General features: G+C 39.8%; 1 protein-coding gene across 1 annotated transcript; it reads left to right on the top strand.

Moving 5' to 3' along the window:
* Nucleotides 1-217: 217 nt before the first annotated feature.
* abcg4a (ATP-binding cassette, sub-family G (WHITE), member 4a) lies at nucleotides 218-16,580 on the top strand. The gene is made up of 15 exons (XM_086099020.1): nucleotides 218-1,126; nucleotides 4,041-4,267; nucleotides 7,963-8,080; nucleotides 8,144-8,276; nucleotides 9,099-9,149; nucleotides 9,245-9,390; nucleotides 9,486-9,609; nucleotides 9,879-9,993; nucleotides 10,079-10,218; nucleotides 10,759-10,857; nucleotides 11,123-11,291; nucleotides 11,380-11,480; nucleotides 11,627-11,785; nucleotides 13,275-13,393; nucleotides 13,474-16,580. Exons 2-15 carry the CDS (start codon nucleotides 4,042-4,044, stop codon nucleotides 13,697-13,699), a joined length of 1,926 nt encoding a protein of 641 aa, XP_085955146.1. The 5' UTR covers nucleotides 218-1,126; nucleotide 4,041; the 3' UTR covers nucleotides 13,700-16,580.
* The last annotated feature ends 665 nt before the right edge of the window (nucleotides 16,581-17,245 follow it).

The raw sequence follows: 17,245 nt of genomic DNA on the forward strand, positions 1-17,245 counted from the left end.
AATCGCTCACATGAGATGGATATGAAGAGGTCACGTTAAACGCCTTTGAAAAAAAGAGTCAGGTGTGATTGGCTAAAAAATTATATTGATGTCCTCGGGGGTTGGGGGTTGGGGGTTGGGGGGGGGGGGTGTAAGACATGTTGGGTCCACTTGAACGCTAGTAACCCCGGCTGATTTACCGAAAATAACCCGGCCACTGCAGCATCAGCACCGGGCAGCTGCGCAGGTGCGGCCGTTAAAGAGACAGTGGAGCACGCAAATCTCCTCCACTGTTTACCTTCACTGTTTACCACCTTTTGTTTTTTAAATATTTTTTACACTTTGATTAGATGGCGAAATCGTCATTCTAAGTGGATGATTTTTTTTATTATTAAGAGACTACGAAATTTGATCAAGAAAGATGGGTTGGTTTTTTTTTGTCGACACACACATGCTGGACGGAATAAGCAAGAACCCAAGTAGGCTAATGTTGTTTATGCTTTTTTTATTCTACTTTTTCCTTCTTCGTTAGCAACGCCCTGCAACCTCCCAGAGCGGCGTGCGCACCTCACTCTGACCAAGCTCACCGACAAACCGACCGACCGACCGACCGTCCGACGTCCGCACGTCGAGCTACTGTTGCAGCACTTTAGTTCCATCCTAGTAGCCGGCCGGAGGGTTATCAAGCATCCCCCCCACCATCCTCCCATCCTCATCCTCCATCAGCAATATCGAGTGAGAATTGGGATGCTGGCTCAGAGCGGATGGAAACGTTAAAAGATAAAACCGCGTTATCTCGTTGGGGTGCAGCTGCAGTTTGACGCCGGACATGATTTTAACCTCGGGAGTTGCCTGTGCAGAGGATGCAGGATGGTGATGATGATGATGACACCATGAGCGACTGCCGCACCCCGGGAGATCTTTTGATGAGAAGCAGCCGTCCTCTTTTTGCACCCGCAAACGAATTGGATTGTTTTTGCCCTGGACTGTCCATCAACACGCCAGCTGGGACTATTTGTCGGCGCTTCTGATGTGCTGGGATCGTGTTGTTTTTTTCCCTTAACGGATCTCCCGTGGACTGTTGCTATCCCACCTATAGGGAGGGAAAACAGACGTCTCACCTGCTCGTTTCAACACGCAACAATAAGTAAGTGCAGTGTGTGGAATGCAGCAATGTGTGAAGGAATGTCAACTGGTGTGGCCTTAATGCAAACATTCGCGATGAGTATGTCACAAAATGCATTTTCAGCTGTAGAAATGATCGATTCTAGTCCGTTTTCAGCTCATAGAAGCACAGCTATCATTAAAAAATAATAATTAATAAGAGGTGACACAGTGTCCTAGTGGTTTGCACATCCGCCTCGCAGTTTAAAGACCTGCTTAAGTGCCCTGCAATTGGCTGGCGACCAGTCCAGGGGTGTACTCTGTCCTCTTGCCTTAAATCTGCTGGGTTGGGCTCCAACACACAGCACGCACACACACAATACACGGATTAACAGTTTAAGAAAAAAGATGGATGGATAATGATTAATAAGCATATGTCATCCTTATGCAGTGGACTTTTACTACGGGTCGCATGTGCTCACGTGTCCTGGCTGTGGGCGCCGCACATGATGACACAACAAGCAGGCAGGCCTTCATCTGAGTAAGAGGCCATTAAAGTTCGTTTTACGGGGCCTATATGCAGCCTGGTAATGGAAATTCACTAATGGCATGGTGATCAATAGAAGAGCCATGGTCAAGGTTCTTCATGTGAGCATATTTGAGTACACCTCGCCGAAGACAAGACTGGCTGGAGTGCATGTTTGCACATACTGATCTTATGAACACGGGTTTGGTCAATGACACGCAGTTCTCAAAAAAAAAGCTATTATTCCTGAAAAGCTCATTTAATAGCACAGTAACATTATGTACATTTTGAACATTAACACCACATTTAAATACAGGAAAATACAAAAAAAGCTGATTACATGTAAATGTTGTTACAAATTGATGTAAAGAAAAAAAGTTAAATACAGCTGAACTGTGTTTAGGTAATTATTTGCGTATCACACTTTGAGAATATCTGAATTAGAATAACTATCGTGGACATTTCAGGATTTCAGCTCAAAAATGTTTAACACATGTATTATACAGATTCTATAAACACGGGGGGGGGGGGGGGGGTTCAAATGGCCAATTTTTACCAAATTTTTATTTGCGCTGTATATAATTTTGGTTCTTTCTTATGTAATACTGTAATATTTTTTTTAGATGGTGAATTTGTGTTTTCGTTCACTGTTAGCTATGATCGTTAAAATTAAAAATCATGAAATAGTCCGCTTTGTTGTGAACTTTCAAAATAAATTGCGTTGCCCATGATATTCTAATCTATTGAGAAGCGCCTGCACGTTCATTGAGGGTAAAAAAGAAAATTCAGTATTTCTGACTGTGTTAAAATAACAGGTAGTGTCAAATGGTACGAATGTATAGCCAAGGAAATGAATGCATACTATGATAAGGTAATGACGGATTCAAGTTAAGAGTAGAAACTGCCATGTGATTTCTTTCATGCCAACCAGTGGACATAAGGACTATAAGGGGAAATGGTAGAATTCAATACAATGGAATGACTTTGCTATATATAGTAGGTAGATGATCATTAAATTGTGTCAGTGTGATGTGTGAATTTTTGAAAGTAAATCACTCTAGCAAAAAAAAAAAAGAAAGAAGATACATTCTTGAACTGCATGCAGTTAATTGAGGGTGACAGCCTCGAGACTATAAAGATATCTGGAAACAGAATGCTCAGAATGTTGTCGAGCATATGCATTAGCAGATATTACAGATGGGGATTCAAATTAGCAGCACTAAAGCCAGACATCAGCTCTTAACCCTCACAATCTTTTTTTGCCTTCAAGCGGCCAGTTAACGCAATTATGAGTAATCGCATCATGCCCAGCGCCGTTTTTTGACAAGGTGACGCATTTTTTACCCAACACCAGTGGGTGAGGCGAATCGGCTAATCATTCCACCAACTGAATCATATTCGAGTCAATTGATTCTCCCATTCAATTTTCTGCCAATGTTCATTTAACAGATGTCCCTTAATGATTCAGGTATACTTGCAAAATCAAATGAGTTCCAATGTCAGACTTGTATGAAACGTTATGTCGTCATAAATACGGCCAGTCCTAGTAAAAAAAAATATATATATATATATATTTTGGTATTAATACAACATATATTACTGCAACATACTGTGACGTGTCTGTTAAATTACTTGACAGCTCTGGTCTACTACGACAATCTTTCCCAGGGTCAAGAAGGTAGTTCTGAAGCTGTAAAAGTCAATTGTCAAGGGTGCGCCAGCACGTAAGTGTATAGATTTTATGAAGGTGCAGTATAATACTTTTACATCCATACCACTGCACACCGCAGCCACAATGATAAGCATGTTGTTAAAGTAATACCTCTTTGACAATGTCACTAAAAACTAAACGTAATTACTTCTGTTTAGACAAGGGAAGTTGATGTCTTTCATACACAAGGCAAAGCAATTGTGTTTTACAGAAATACAAAAGTGAAAATTGAGATAAAATCCTAACATAAAAGTACATTAAATGAAAAGCTATTTATTCACAGCAAAGAAATAAAAAAATTGAAAATCGAGATATAATCGTAATATATAATAAGCACAATAAATAAAAAGCTAAAAATAAATACAAAAATTACAAAATATTGTGTTTGTGGAATATGAATTATGCAGCAAAATCACGGTTGAAGATCATAAAAACTTTGTTTTGTCCTGGAAGCACTCAGTAAGTCTGAAATTGACGACCAGAGGGATCTGGAAGACTCATAGGGAACTACTGTAAAAGGAATGGCTATATTTAGCTGAGTACGATTTTAAAATCAATTCTTTGACTCACATTAAGCCGGTGTAGAAATTTTAGGATGAAGGTTCCTTACACCAATAAGAACTTTGTGTACTGTGAAAGGCAAACTTTTGGGCTCAACTTCTTTTTGACTGTATTGACGGCCTATACATAAGTCATATTGTCTGTGTGCCTTCTTTTCAGCATGGCTGAAAAGACGGACCAGGTTTCCGTCAGCATCCCCATGGAGGAGACCAAACTCCACAGCGGGGCCCCCGCCGAGGCGCCCCTGCTCACCCACCTGAAGAAAGTGGAAAATCACATCACAGAGGCCCAGCGGTTCTCCCACCTCCCACGCCGCTCCGCTGTGGACCTGGAGTTCAATGAGCTGTCTCACACCATCCGCGAGGGTCCTTGGTGGAGGAGGAGAGGTACAGTGCCCCACCTCAGTAAAAAGTGATGGATGTTGATCAATGGGTTCAGTGCACACGTTCACGTCGAGGCTTTTAAGCAACTGTCGCAACTGGAAGAAAAATTGTGTCTTTTTCATTATTTCTTGCCTCGCCGTGTGCACTCACACACACAGAAGTGCGCCTTTGCAGTGCTCAGCAAAGTTCGGCCATATAGTAAATAATTTACACTCGCACTGTTTGCATCTCTTCTTCTTGTGTTGTCGGTGAGTCAGACATGATTGATCTGCTCATGAAATATGAACAGCATTGAAACACACCCGCCCTTATTAATGATGAAAGGATGTCCAGCATCAGGTCATCGTGACTTACCGACAAATCGCCCCCCCCCCCCCCCGCCCTTTTTGAACTTGTTTACCTCCTCTGTAGGTTTAACAAGGCGGGGGTGGGGGGGTGCATTCATGTGCACTTAAGAGGGGCCAGACGTTATTCATTCCAGGTATTGGCTGTAATAATAAATGTGTTGTCCTATGTTGTGTATTTATTAGGGGCGGTCTTGGTAAAGTAGAGCAGATCAGACAGGAAGTATTGAGCAGGAGTCAATACTGTTTTTCCTTGGCTCATCAAATCCGGCTTGCGCTCTGTGCATGCGTTTGTGTTGCCACTTCGGGCTGCCCGGCTCATCATGCGGAGGATGTGCGAACAGGAAGTGCCTCACTTGTTCCTAACTACGCAAAGACTTTCAGAACTTGGCTCACTTTCCCAGCGTTATCGAACAAGCCCGAAATTCCCAACATTTTAGATATTTAGATATTTAAAAAAAAACATTCCCTTCTTTCAATGAATAAATTGACTATTTTATTTTATATCTCTGTGTCTTTCTGTCAATCTCTCTATCCATATCCTGTCTTATCTAAAATCTTTTTTTCCCTGATATAAAATGTGATTTTTAAATCTCATAAAAAAAAAAAAAAAAAAACATTTTGTCAACAGAATTGTGCAAAAAAAACAAGAAGAATGCAATAAACTAATTAAACTAATTGGCTATAAGAATTCATTACAACCGCATTTTGACTCCAGCAGACTATAAATTGCTCTGTGAAAATGAAACTTGCTCGGCGTGATAAAGAAACTGAGACATAATGGAGTTCTGGGCTCGACTGTCCTTCTCATTTTGCGCATTTTAAAACCCAAGCCCTATTTACTAAGATCCCAAATAGTGGCCGATTGCGTGTTCGCTCTAACAGATTGTGTGCGCTATTGGTGGGTCATATTTATTAAAATTGTTGCTAAAATAGCAGATGTTAAATTTCATGTTCACTTACTCTAATAGAATGAAACTGTCACGGTTTGTCAGGGTTGAGGACCCAAGTGCAGGAAAGCAGGAGAAGAAAGGATGTTCTATTAAAAAAAAAAAAAGATAAACAAGGCTCAGGAATAATCTACAGTAAATATTGTACTAATTTTACCTCGATCTAACAAAAATGAAGAATTGAAAAAAAAAAACACAAGCTCCTACAGGATACAGGACGGCAAGACAAGAAAACCAAAGACAACAAATCAGCAAAGACTGGATGCTATGCTGATTTGGATTTCTTTTTTTTTTTTAAGTCGCAAAATCAGCCATTCATCTCAGGCTTGCTAAATCACATTGCATATGCTAAATTCATCTATTTGCATCAGGCCAATGTTGTTTTATTATAAGACCTGATAAGAATGCAATAACAAAAAGTGCATCAACTATTGTTATTCAGTCGATGTTTTTACAGTCTGTGCTTCTTTCATCCTATCAGTAAATTATTGCTGAACCCAAAAACGCTGGCCTCCGATTGGTACACGGCACAAAAAGGATGACGTTCACAAGCATTTTAGCCTGTGATGTCAGACGCGATGAACAGAACAGAGACCTTTATCTCAATGACACTGCTTATGAGTTATTCCTCGAGATGACTGTGGCAAATGGGCCATACACAGAAAGTGCTATGGATGATGATCATCCTGCTCTGTAGATTAATGCTGTGTTCTCTCCTTTATTGATGGGGCAGTAAAAGAGCTGAAGTGATGTGTAAGCTGCCAGACCGCCATTATATTTAGTCAGGAGAGTGGTTTTGTCCTTTTTAAGCATAAAGTTGATGCAACCTGCTTACGTGTGACTATCCGTCGTCCGGCCCCTGGGGGAGGTAATAAGTGAGAATAGTGAGAAGGTTTGACATCATCACTTTGCATGTATCGTAGGGCAGCATTATTCCTTGCTTGGTTGATTAATGCTGCATAATTGATGTTACCTCCCTATCAATTTGCTGAGAAAATATCTGATCATGATAAAGCAATGTCCTTGCCCTGCAGGCAATAGTGGCACGGAATGTAAACGTTATTCTGCTGATTGTCTCATGAGGCAGAGAGTCACGGTCTTCCAGGAAAACTGAAAAACAGGCTTTATTTCACAGCTCTGATATATTAAATCAGCGATGTGTTCTTTGTCTGTGAAACAACATTATCATCTACTAAATGCTATAAAAACTAAACTATAAAAACTTTAATAGACATATCAGATTGTGTGCTAGTATTTGACTGTGAACGCATTTTTTTTTTGTGCGCGTGGTGTGTCAGTAGCGGACATTGAGTTGCTCTTCCTGCCATATGGCTAAATGAGACACGGTGATAAAGATGTCCCTGCAGTGTCACACGGATAAAGCCATTATTATTCACAAGCTACGGCAGAAGTCTGGATCATCAGTATGCGGCACATAGAAGAGGAGAAATGTTTCCCTCCACAACAGGGATCAAGTAAACCTCTCTAACTTTCCACTATGGATTGATCTCAGACTTTATTCTGACATTTTAAAGTCATTAAAAAAAAAAAAAAGAGTTTTGTCTTTTGTGTTATGATCGTCTTCAATTGGAGGATGCATCGCAATAGTGAAAAATGCTGCAAGGGAAGCAGCCTTTGGCTTTTGCTTGTTTGCTTAAATCAGCGTCTTGTTCCTATGTAAGCATTAAACATAACACTTTGTTGTATTAATTGCCTTTTTCACAGCAGTCGTTTTGACATAGTAAATCGTAGATAGTACGACACATACAGATAGCAAGTTTACAAATGAAATGCTGTACGGGATTTTCCACACAACTTTTTGAAGAAACAGACTAAATTTTGGAGAGGTGTGACGCTTCATTTCCACGGCGTGTTGTTTTGCTTTTGCTTTTGCCTGTGGCTATCATACACAAATCAAATGACGAGGATCCAAAGTCAAATCATGCTTTTCAATGAGCATAGAGCATCCTTTCACCGGGGAAAAATGCTGCATTCGAGGAAAGTGGCAAATCCGATTCATCCCACTCGGATTGTGTCGTTAGCGTTTCGAAGCAATTGGCAATAGCGAAATTATGTCACAAGTCAAAATGGCGTTCTTATGCTGCATTCGAGGAGGGTTTGAAAGTCGGATTCATCCCACTCCCAGACGCAAATGTAAACAACAAAGATGGCTGATTTCGATAGATTCTTTGTTGTTCTGGTTAACGCAGTCATTCCAAATCACTTTGTGTCACATGAACACGTGTCTTGTATTTATTTACATTTGCCTCGTACGCTTCGAGGTTGGAAGTGACACAATCAGAGTGTGATAAAAAAAAAAAAAGAAGAAGAAATGAATGGAACTAATTGTCTGATCAAAACAACATGCAGCAATATCAATTAGTTGTTTTTCCTTCTTCACCAGGTTACAAAGCTCTCCTCAAGTGTCTCTCCGGAAGATTCAACAGCAAAGAGCTGATTGGTATCATGGGGCCCTCTGGAGCCGGGAAGTCTACCCTAATGAATATCCTGGCAGGGTACAGGTGAGGCTAATATTTAGCAACAGTACTTTTGCGCTGGTACTTATAGATTCTGTTTGGATGCAGGGAGACAGGCATGAAGGGCCAAATCCTGGTGAACGGCCGCCCGAGGGACTTGCGGACCTTCCGGAAGATGTCCTGCTACATCATGCAGGACGACATGCTGCTGCCGCACCTGACGACCAGGGAGGCCATGATGGTGAGGTCACGTCTGTTAGCGTTCAGTTTGATACTTTATGTTCAGTGTGTAAGCACGAGAGCAGGGGTCAGCAACCTTTACTGTCAAAAGAGACATTTTAGGCTAAATAAATAGCAAAAAAAAAAAAACTGTTTGGAGCCTCAAAACTTTTCAACATTGTGGTAAAGGAAGCAGTGTGTTCGTGCCCAAGAGCTAATTAGAGCTGCACCAGAACACAAAACAAAAATATGACAGCAGCATCTAATACGTACTCCTTTCATCTTCCGTTTTTAAATTTTTTTTATTTCCATACTTTGTTTTTCATAAATGTTTTAACTTTTCTGCCGTTCTGTCTAATGTCTGACATTTTTGGCAATTTTATGGACATATAATGGACATTTTCTGCCTCTCTTCATCCTTTTTTTGGATATTTCATGGCTATTTTTTTTTGGGGGGGGGGGGGGAAATCTGCCTTCTTTGCTATAAATTTTTATGAACATTTTATGGCAATTTGGGGGATTTTTTTCTTTTGTTTTTGGGCATTTTATTGCTACTTTTTTGAAAGTTTTCCTTTCTGCCTTTTCAACAATTTTTTGGGTGACTTTTTTTTTTGACAATTCCAAAGAAATTATATGGTAATTGTCTGATTTTTAATATGTTATCTAAAAAAAAGAAATATTTAAAAAATATATATATATATTTTCTACTAATTGTTTAAGAGATTCAAAGGGAGCCACAGGAGAGGGACTAAAGAGCCCCATGTGGCTCCAGAGCCGCGGGTTGCAGACCCCTGCGCTAGAGAAATGGACGTCTGTCCATCATAGCTGTTTTCTCATCCCTTAGGTCTCTGCCAATTTGAAACTCAATGAGAGCATGCAGGTCAAAAAGGAACTGGTAAGTATGAGTAAATGTATTACAATTTGACCATGAGTTGGGTTATTATATGATATAAAAGGTGCACAGTTATGAGCATGTTGCATATGTTTCAGGTGCATGAGATTCTGACAGCCTTGGGGCTTCTGGACTGCGCTCAAACGCGTACCAACTCTCTTTCGGGCGGTCAATGCAAACGACTGGCCATTGCCCTCGAGCTGGTCAACAACCCTCCCGTCATGTTCTTTGATGAGCCCACCAGGTGCAGCGCTTACGTTTCTTCCAGTCTGCATGATCTCCACACAATTACAGATTCATGCATTCGCCTTTCTTTTTTTTTTTTGGTGTCACATCTAGCGGACTGGACAGCGCGTCGTGCTTCCAGGTGGTTTCCCTCATGAAGTCTCTGGCTCTGGGAGGACGAACAATCATCTGTACCATTCATCAGCCCAGTGCCAAGCTCTTTGAGATGTTTGATAAGGTAGCCTGAGCGCCCACACGGCTTTCTTTCTATTAGCTGCTGCAAAGATAAGTCTGAGTCACGTTATCTGACAAAGAGAGCAGGAGAGATGTTCCCTAGGCTTCTTGTTTTATCTTTTTTCTTTTTCTTTTTTTTTTTACATATGCATGCTGGCGGGCACGACTACAGCAATGCACTAATGACACCTGATACAAAACCTGCAATGTATATTCCACCATTAATAATGTTTAGTGACCAAGTGTAAAATCGTTGTTTATCTTTTCTTCTAGTTGTACATCCTAAGTCAAGGTCAATGCATCTACAAGGGAACAGTCCCTTACCTCATCCCTTATTTGAAGAACCTGGGCCTCCACTGCCCAACATATCACAATCCTGCAGATTTCAGTGAGTTCAAAGTCTTGTCGCTCACCATCTGATGCGAGAACGTCTTTCAGACCTTCCATAACGCGTTTGTCTTCTCACTCTCCAGTCATCGAGGTGGCATCGGGAGAGTACGGAGACTTGAACCCGGTGCTGTTTGAGGCGGTCCAGGGTGGATTGTGCTCCGAGGAGGGCAAGAAGAATTCAAGGGACAAGAGTGACTCTTCCTGTCCTTCTCAGGTCCACAGTGTGAGTGATTCTGACATTTACACCACACAATGGAATCTATGAGAAGAGTGTATGATTATAGAATTAGAGTATACGAGAACAATGGATAAGTCATTTTCTTTTTTATTTGTTTACTTCCAAGAATAGTGAGACTGGAAATTGCGTTTTAATCGGATTGGATTTAGGAGCACTCGTTAACGAATAAAATGAACTAATTTACATAAAATAAGCACTATGAAATTCTAATTGCCTGTTTTTGTATACGCGCTAGGCCAAATGAGTGCTTTAACACATTAGCTGACTCCAAACAATAGAGTATTGTTTTCTTCTTTATTTATTTTTTGTTGTTGTTGTTTTGTATTATTTTTTTTATTTTTTATTATTATTTAAAAAAAATTCTTTTTTTAATTATTATTATTATTATTATTATTATTATTTTATTTTTTTTAAAGATTTTCTTCTTTATAATCATCTGCTGTCTTCAAATGTTTTGTGTGAAAGCTGATTTATTTGCAAACTGTAGGAAAATCCCTGACGTTTTATCCGTCCGTCTCTTTACAGGACACAGGGACGCTTGAGAAACATAGCTTTGCCACCAGCACGTTCACACAGTTCTGCATCCTCTTCAAAAGAACCTTCGTTACAATTTGCAGGGACACGGTAAAACTTGCTTTTAACAACATATACTGTGTCAAATTCAATGATGTTAAAGACTTTGTGGAGCATTGGCAAAAGGTTGGAAATGAAAGAGTGCATACATGAATTTATTTTACTGCTTAAGTCACAATGGCAATGGAATTGTCCACCTCCCAGAATCATAATGTCTATTTTCATCCTGATAACATACTAAATGGTAGCTATAAACGTTTTGCACACTGGGAAAATGTGAGTGAGTATTTAATGTTAGGGCTCAATGGTTTCGCAGGTGCTGACCCACCTCAGAGTGATGTCCCATCTGTGTGTTGGAGTGCTGATCGGTCTACTTTATCTCAACATTGGAAACGACGCCAGTAAAGTCTTCAACAACACGGGTTTCCTCTTCTTCTCTATGCTCTTTCTCATGTTTGCTGCCCTGATGCCCACCGTTCTCACCTGTAAGATATCTCGCCGTCACCTGGAAAATAATTGACTTGCTTCCAGTTGGGGTGGAATGTCACTTTTATTGATATTTTGCTTTCACAGTTCCTCTGGAAATGTCTGTGTTTCTAAGGGAACACCTCAACTATTGGTACAGCCTAAAGGCGTACTATTTGGCAAAAACAATGGCGGACGTACCGTTCCAGGTAATGTTTCATAGATTTAGCGCTCAATGGTAAGAAGTCAAGCCAAAAGTCATACGGCGGTTTTCATAGTAACTGACAATTGGTCTTGTAGTTAACAGTATCAGATCCCCAAAGAAATGCATCGACCCGCATTATCTCCTTCACAGGTGATTTGTCCAATCATGTACTGCAGTATTGTGTACTGGATGACTGAGCAGCCTCCAGAGGCCGGTCGCTTCCTGCTCTTCATGGCGTTGTCCACATCCACAGCCCTGGTAGCCCAGTCGCTTGGACTGCTTATTGGCGCTGCATCCACGTCTCTGCAGGTGAGGCCCCGCTGTATGTCTTGTAGCTGGTATCTGCTTAGAATACGGGTTTGGCAACTTTAAATACTCGCAAGACATTTTGGGCCATCTACATTGGGAGCCTTGAAACCCCTTAGTGAGGATAACACAAAATGTATGTATACATTTTTAACTGTATGTTTAAAAATAATTATAGTATGTTGCATTTAGGCAGCACGGTGGCTGACTGGTTAGCACGTCCGCCTCCCAGTGCAAAGGTTGTGAGATCAAGTCCGGGCTTCGGCCTTCCTGGGTGGAGTTTGCATGTTCTCCCCGTGCTTGCGTGGGTTTTCTCCGGGTACTCCGGTTTCCTCTCACATTCCAAAAACATGCATGGCAGGTGAATTGGACACTCCAAATTGTCCATAGGTGTGATTGTGAGTATGGTTGTTCGTCTCTGTGTGCCCTGCGATTGGCTGGCAACCAGTACAGGGTGTACCCCGCCTATTGCCCGAAGCCAGCTGGGATAGGCTCCAGCAACCCCGCGACCCTTGTGAGGACAAGCGGTACAGAAAATGGATGGATGGATGTTGCATTTATGAACTCCATGAACCGCTACAGTGAACACAAAATTGAATTTCCAAATTAAATAGCCAATGTCTAGTTGAGTCTACGTCGTATTCGTCAAACGAAAGCCAAACTTAACACAATCACTGCCATAGATGGCTATAGACGTAAAAAAATGTTTTTATTTATTCCGCTACGAAAGTTGAGAGTTGACCAGTGGTTCAATTTGAGTCTTTGCTTACTGCACTGCCTCAGGCGTAGGGTTAGACACAGATCAATCACGTAGCAAAGATACCAATGGATAATCTGATTTTAGGGTTTACCCAGCAATTTAAAAAGCACATACGCACAGGAATATTTATTTTTTCTCACTATAGGTAAACATCTGCAACTGTTAGATTTGTGACCTGCATGCTTTGGATGAAAAAAAGACCAGGTTGGTGTCTGTAATCAAGAAGTAACATTAGCTATGCATTCTCCAGCCTTATAAAATGGGACTCAGACTCAAACGGAGAGAGTGAACCATTTTTTTTTTTAGAGTTACCTGGGACATAAGCTTGTTACCAAAATAAAACCAGACTAATCAAAGAAGTATCTTTATTATTCTCCATCTTACTCCTGATAACATACAAAACTGCCAAGATGATTCCCCCCTTCGTTTTCTTCAGAAGCTTTTTTTTTTTTCTTCTTCTTGGATTTAGCCATGTTTTGCCTATCGGTGGTGGAATAGCGCAATAAATCTGGCCGCCAAGTGTGCACTTTACATGTTACTAGAGTATAACATAAGCTTTAAATGTAGATTTGAAAGATGGACAGATTGAAATTGAAATATTGGTTTGTTATTTTTTTCCAATGTTACAGAGAGCCATAACAGGTGGACGAAAGAGCCACATGTGGCTCTAGAGCCGCAGATTGTAGACCACTGCCTTAGAAGCCGTAAATGCTATGTAATGTTTTTCCACAGGTAGCAACATTCGTCGGCCCGGTAACAGCCATACCTGTGCTACTGTTCTCTGGCTTCTTTGTCAATTTTGACACCATTCCAAAATACCTGCAGTGGAGCTCCTATGTATCTTATGTCAGGTATGTTCTGATATTTTTTTTTTTACAACTTATTATTATGACTAATCCTTAAGTGTTAAAGACACCTTTGCCACTTCCAGGTATGGCTTTGAGGGAGTGATACTCTCCATCTACGGGATGAACCGCACTGAGCTCGAATGTCCGGGTCTCGTGTGTAAATTTCAAAAACCAGAGGAGGTCCTGCAACTGCTGGATGTGCAGGACGCCAAGCTCTACGTAGACTTCATGGTCTTAGGGGTTTTCTTCCTGGTCCTCAGACTGGCCACGTACTTTGTCCTGCGGTACAAAGTCAAGTCTGAGCGTTGAGGAGCGCGACTGGTAAAATATCAGTTCCAACGTGCAACTGCTCGTTATTCATGAATGGTTGCTGTACTCTTTCCCTCATAAATTATCCTCCAGCTTGGATTCCGTCTACGATCATCATCACAGTCCTGTTCATCTTCATCATAAATATGAACCATGATGAAAGATACAGAAAGCATGTTTAATTAAACTAAGGATCTGGAATGTATATTTAAGGGGAAATGGCATATAAAGTACTTTTTGCCTCTCAATGCCTAGATAGTAATCCTAGATTGACAGGAGATCCGGTGATTGGTGTTTCATCGAAACACTTATCCTGATTCCCGTAATTCAAGAAGAATACATTCCTGTTGAAACCAGGAAAAGTGGAAACTTCAAGTGCCAGACCTTTTGTCAGCGTCCCACTTTCCTTGAAACCTTCTTTTTGGGGATACGATCCTAACACACCAACTGCCACTGAATGACTTTCCCTCCCCGTGATTGGTTCATTTTTCATTTTCACACGCCTTATGGCACACGACGAACACGAATGATCGGATGAAGGATTTGTAAAGATGTCATTAGTGAGTCTTACTCGTTTTGCTGCCAGGACAATAACTACTTGTTTGTACCGGGGGGGGGGAGGCATCCAGGAAGCATGGAGACAACCTTGGAGAAAACAGGCATGACTGCTGCTTCCAGACTGATGCAGAGAGGGCTATCCTTAAATGAAACTGGCTGCACTTAGGAAAAGTGCAGTAGCTGAGGTCCGGGAAAAAAATAATAAAAAGATGCTCGTCTAATCGCTGTTACTCCTCTGAAGCAAGTACTTGTATGATTCTTTCGCCTCCCCCTCCTCCATCAGCTATGATGGAATTACCTTTTCTTCTCTCCATCATTCAGCATCGCCGATGTCTGACTGACGTGCGTTTTTCCAAAACAAATGCTCGATACTTGAAATGCTGGCTGGGCTGATTGTGTGCCTCCGAACTAGAATGATACAAGCTTTGTCTGCTTCAGTGCTGGATGTTTGCGCACATAACTTATATCACCATACATGTTGGTCTGTCTGTCTGTCTCTCTACACACACACATACGCACATGCACACACACACAAATACACACACAAATACACACACATGCATACATACACACGCAACCTTGTTTCAGGGCAATGCAACTATTTTCCTGTAGACTTGCTATGAAATATTTCTTATTCAATCTATGCTACTTAGTAATCCTAATTATAATGTATAAAATAATGTAGACATATAATCAATGATTGTACAGTGGATATGTTATGCTGTGAAAAATACAAGTACAATGCACTTTTCAGTATATGTTTTAGAATCTTATTTATTTGTATTATATTTTATTTTTTATAGCTTCAAGGTTTGATGAGTGCTACTTGGAAATGTATGCATCTTGCCATGTTCATGGGGATGGCATAAATATAACCTAAGAAATCAGAAAAATCCAAGCTATGAAGGAGAGAAAAATGACAAAAGATTTTTTTGTGTGAAATGCGACCAATGAAAGAGGGCAAGGATATGTAATTCGTTATTTTCAGGTGAAAGGTGTGGAGGGAGAAGGTGGTTTTGTCTGACAGCAGCCAGTGAAGTGCATTGTTTTGTACATGGTGGTTCATTTAAGAGGTATGATAAGAATTGTAACTCCCTTTCTGGAAAATAATACTGTAGCAGGGGGCTTAGTTGTGTTATTAATAGCAATAGAAAACATTGTGACATTTGATTGTCCAACATCCCACCCAACTATCACGTGTATGTTTTACAACACAAACTTCATTTAAGCACTTTAATTTATTGCCAATGGCATTGTGTGCAATACTAACTTAGATGTTGCTCTAAATGACACATCTCATTATTATTATTATTATGTGACTGCTCAGTAAAAGGCATTTTAATGTGCATGTTAGTGGATGCTTTACAGGGGTTAGGGCATAAACAATGCAACTCAAATATAATGTCGATGCTACTTTAAATGCTGCTAATGCCACAGGGAAGGTACTGCCTTTAATGCCAGATCCTGTCAAGATAATTGCCTCTCAAGTGCAGGAAATTGTGGCTGAAAAGGAAATATTGCATAGTCATTTCCAATGCCAACACAACAGATAAGTGTTTTTACCATCCTCAAATTAGATCAAAACCCAGAGCTGGTTGCTGACCCTGCAACATGTTTAAAAAAAACTAAACTAAACAAAAAACACTGCAGAAAAAGGGGGAGGGGGGGAGCAAATCAATACAGGAACAAATCACTAGTGTTGAAGTCATGAACTGGTGAGAGACTTGGCCTCAGTGGGTTTGAAGACTAAAAAAAGATGGAAAAAAAAGAATTTGTCGTCCTCTATTTCAAATTACATTCATTAGGATGTTTTTTTTTCAAAAAAAATATGCTGTCACATTTGTTTCCTAACCACAAAAAAAATAGCTCTAAATAGGCTGTCACTGACACATTTCTATAATCTTTACAATCTAAACTGTTCCTATCGAATTTAAATGGACATTTTCTTAAAATTGTTATTCTGTAGCACTCTTGAGTACTTTGAATCACATAACATATCAAATCAGCAGTATTAAGGGACTTTGAAAGTTGGAGGGTAACAGCGCATAAATGCATGTTTAAGTCTGACAGTATGTCTTTTGACACACTTTTAGTTGTCATGTTACTATTAGCCCTGACAGTTTTGAAAAGTCACCAGACTCCTTGTCATGTGTGATTTATTTGTCTATGGTTACCATATGTAACAAATTTGAGAGGACTGATTTTTGTCTGATATGATTTGTGCATCATTTAATGTTAGTTTTCATTTTCATTTGAAAAAAATTGTAGTTCTGTATCCTTAAAGCTGTTCTAATGCTTATAATAAAGATCATTTATAACCTTTGCCATTGCTTGTAATCAGTGGATTGTTTTACTCACAGGAATTACACATATCAGCACAGTGAGTTAGTGGTTACATTTACATTAAACTTTTTGTTCAAGCAATAAATGTTAATTATTTAAACAGTTAAACATTTACATTTAATTGAGAACTGTTTGTGTTTTACACTTTTATTTTGGTACAATACTTATTTACCTTTTATGTGCAAGATCTGAATTGAATCTTTAAAATGCTCAACTTTTTACTAATAACATTTTTACTTTATTCTTATATATTTTTTCATGTAAGAGCCTAAAACTACTTTATTGTTATCTGCCCTCCCCCCCTCTACTTTTTGTTATATATTAAATGTAGTATTCAGGTAGTGTCAGGTATTTTTCCTCCCATAATATTTCAGCTTTATCAGCTGTGCACGTGTCATTCTTCCCATAATATCACAATTTTGTCATTTGTAATACTGTTTTTATTTTTTATTTGAAGTTTTTCCACATACAATTTGGACTTTATTCTAATCTTTTCTTGAATACTATAACTTAACAGCTGTTTTTCCATAACATTGTGGCAACAATAAAAATTTAATTAATACATTTTGATAAGATTTTTTTAATTTATTTTTTTAATCATTTGTGGTAAAAGGTGTCAATGAATTACCTCACTCCAACTACTAT

The sequence above is a fragment of the Leptonotus elevatus genome, chromosome 16, assembly GCF_054856555.1.
Source record: "Leptonotus elevatus isolate MCC_2025b chromosome 16, RoL_Lele_1.0, whole genome shotgun sequence".
Lineage (NCBI taxonomy): Eukaryota > Metazoa > Chordata > Actinopteri > Syngnathiformes > Syngnathidae > Leptonotus > Leptonotus elevatus.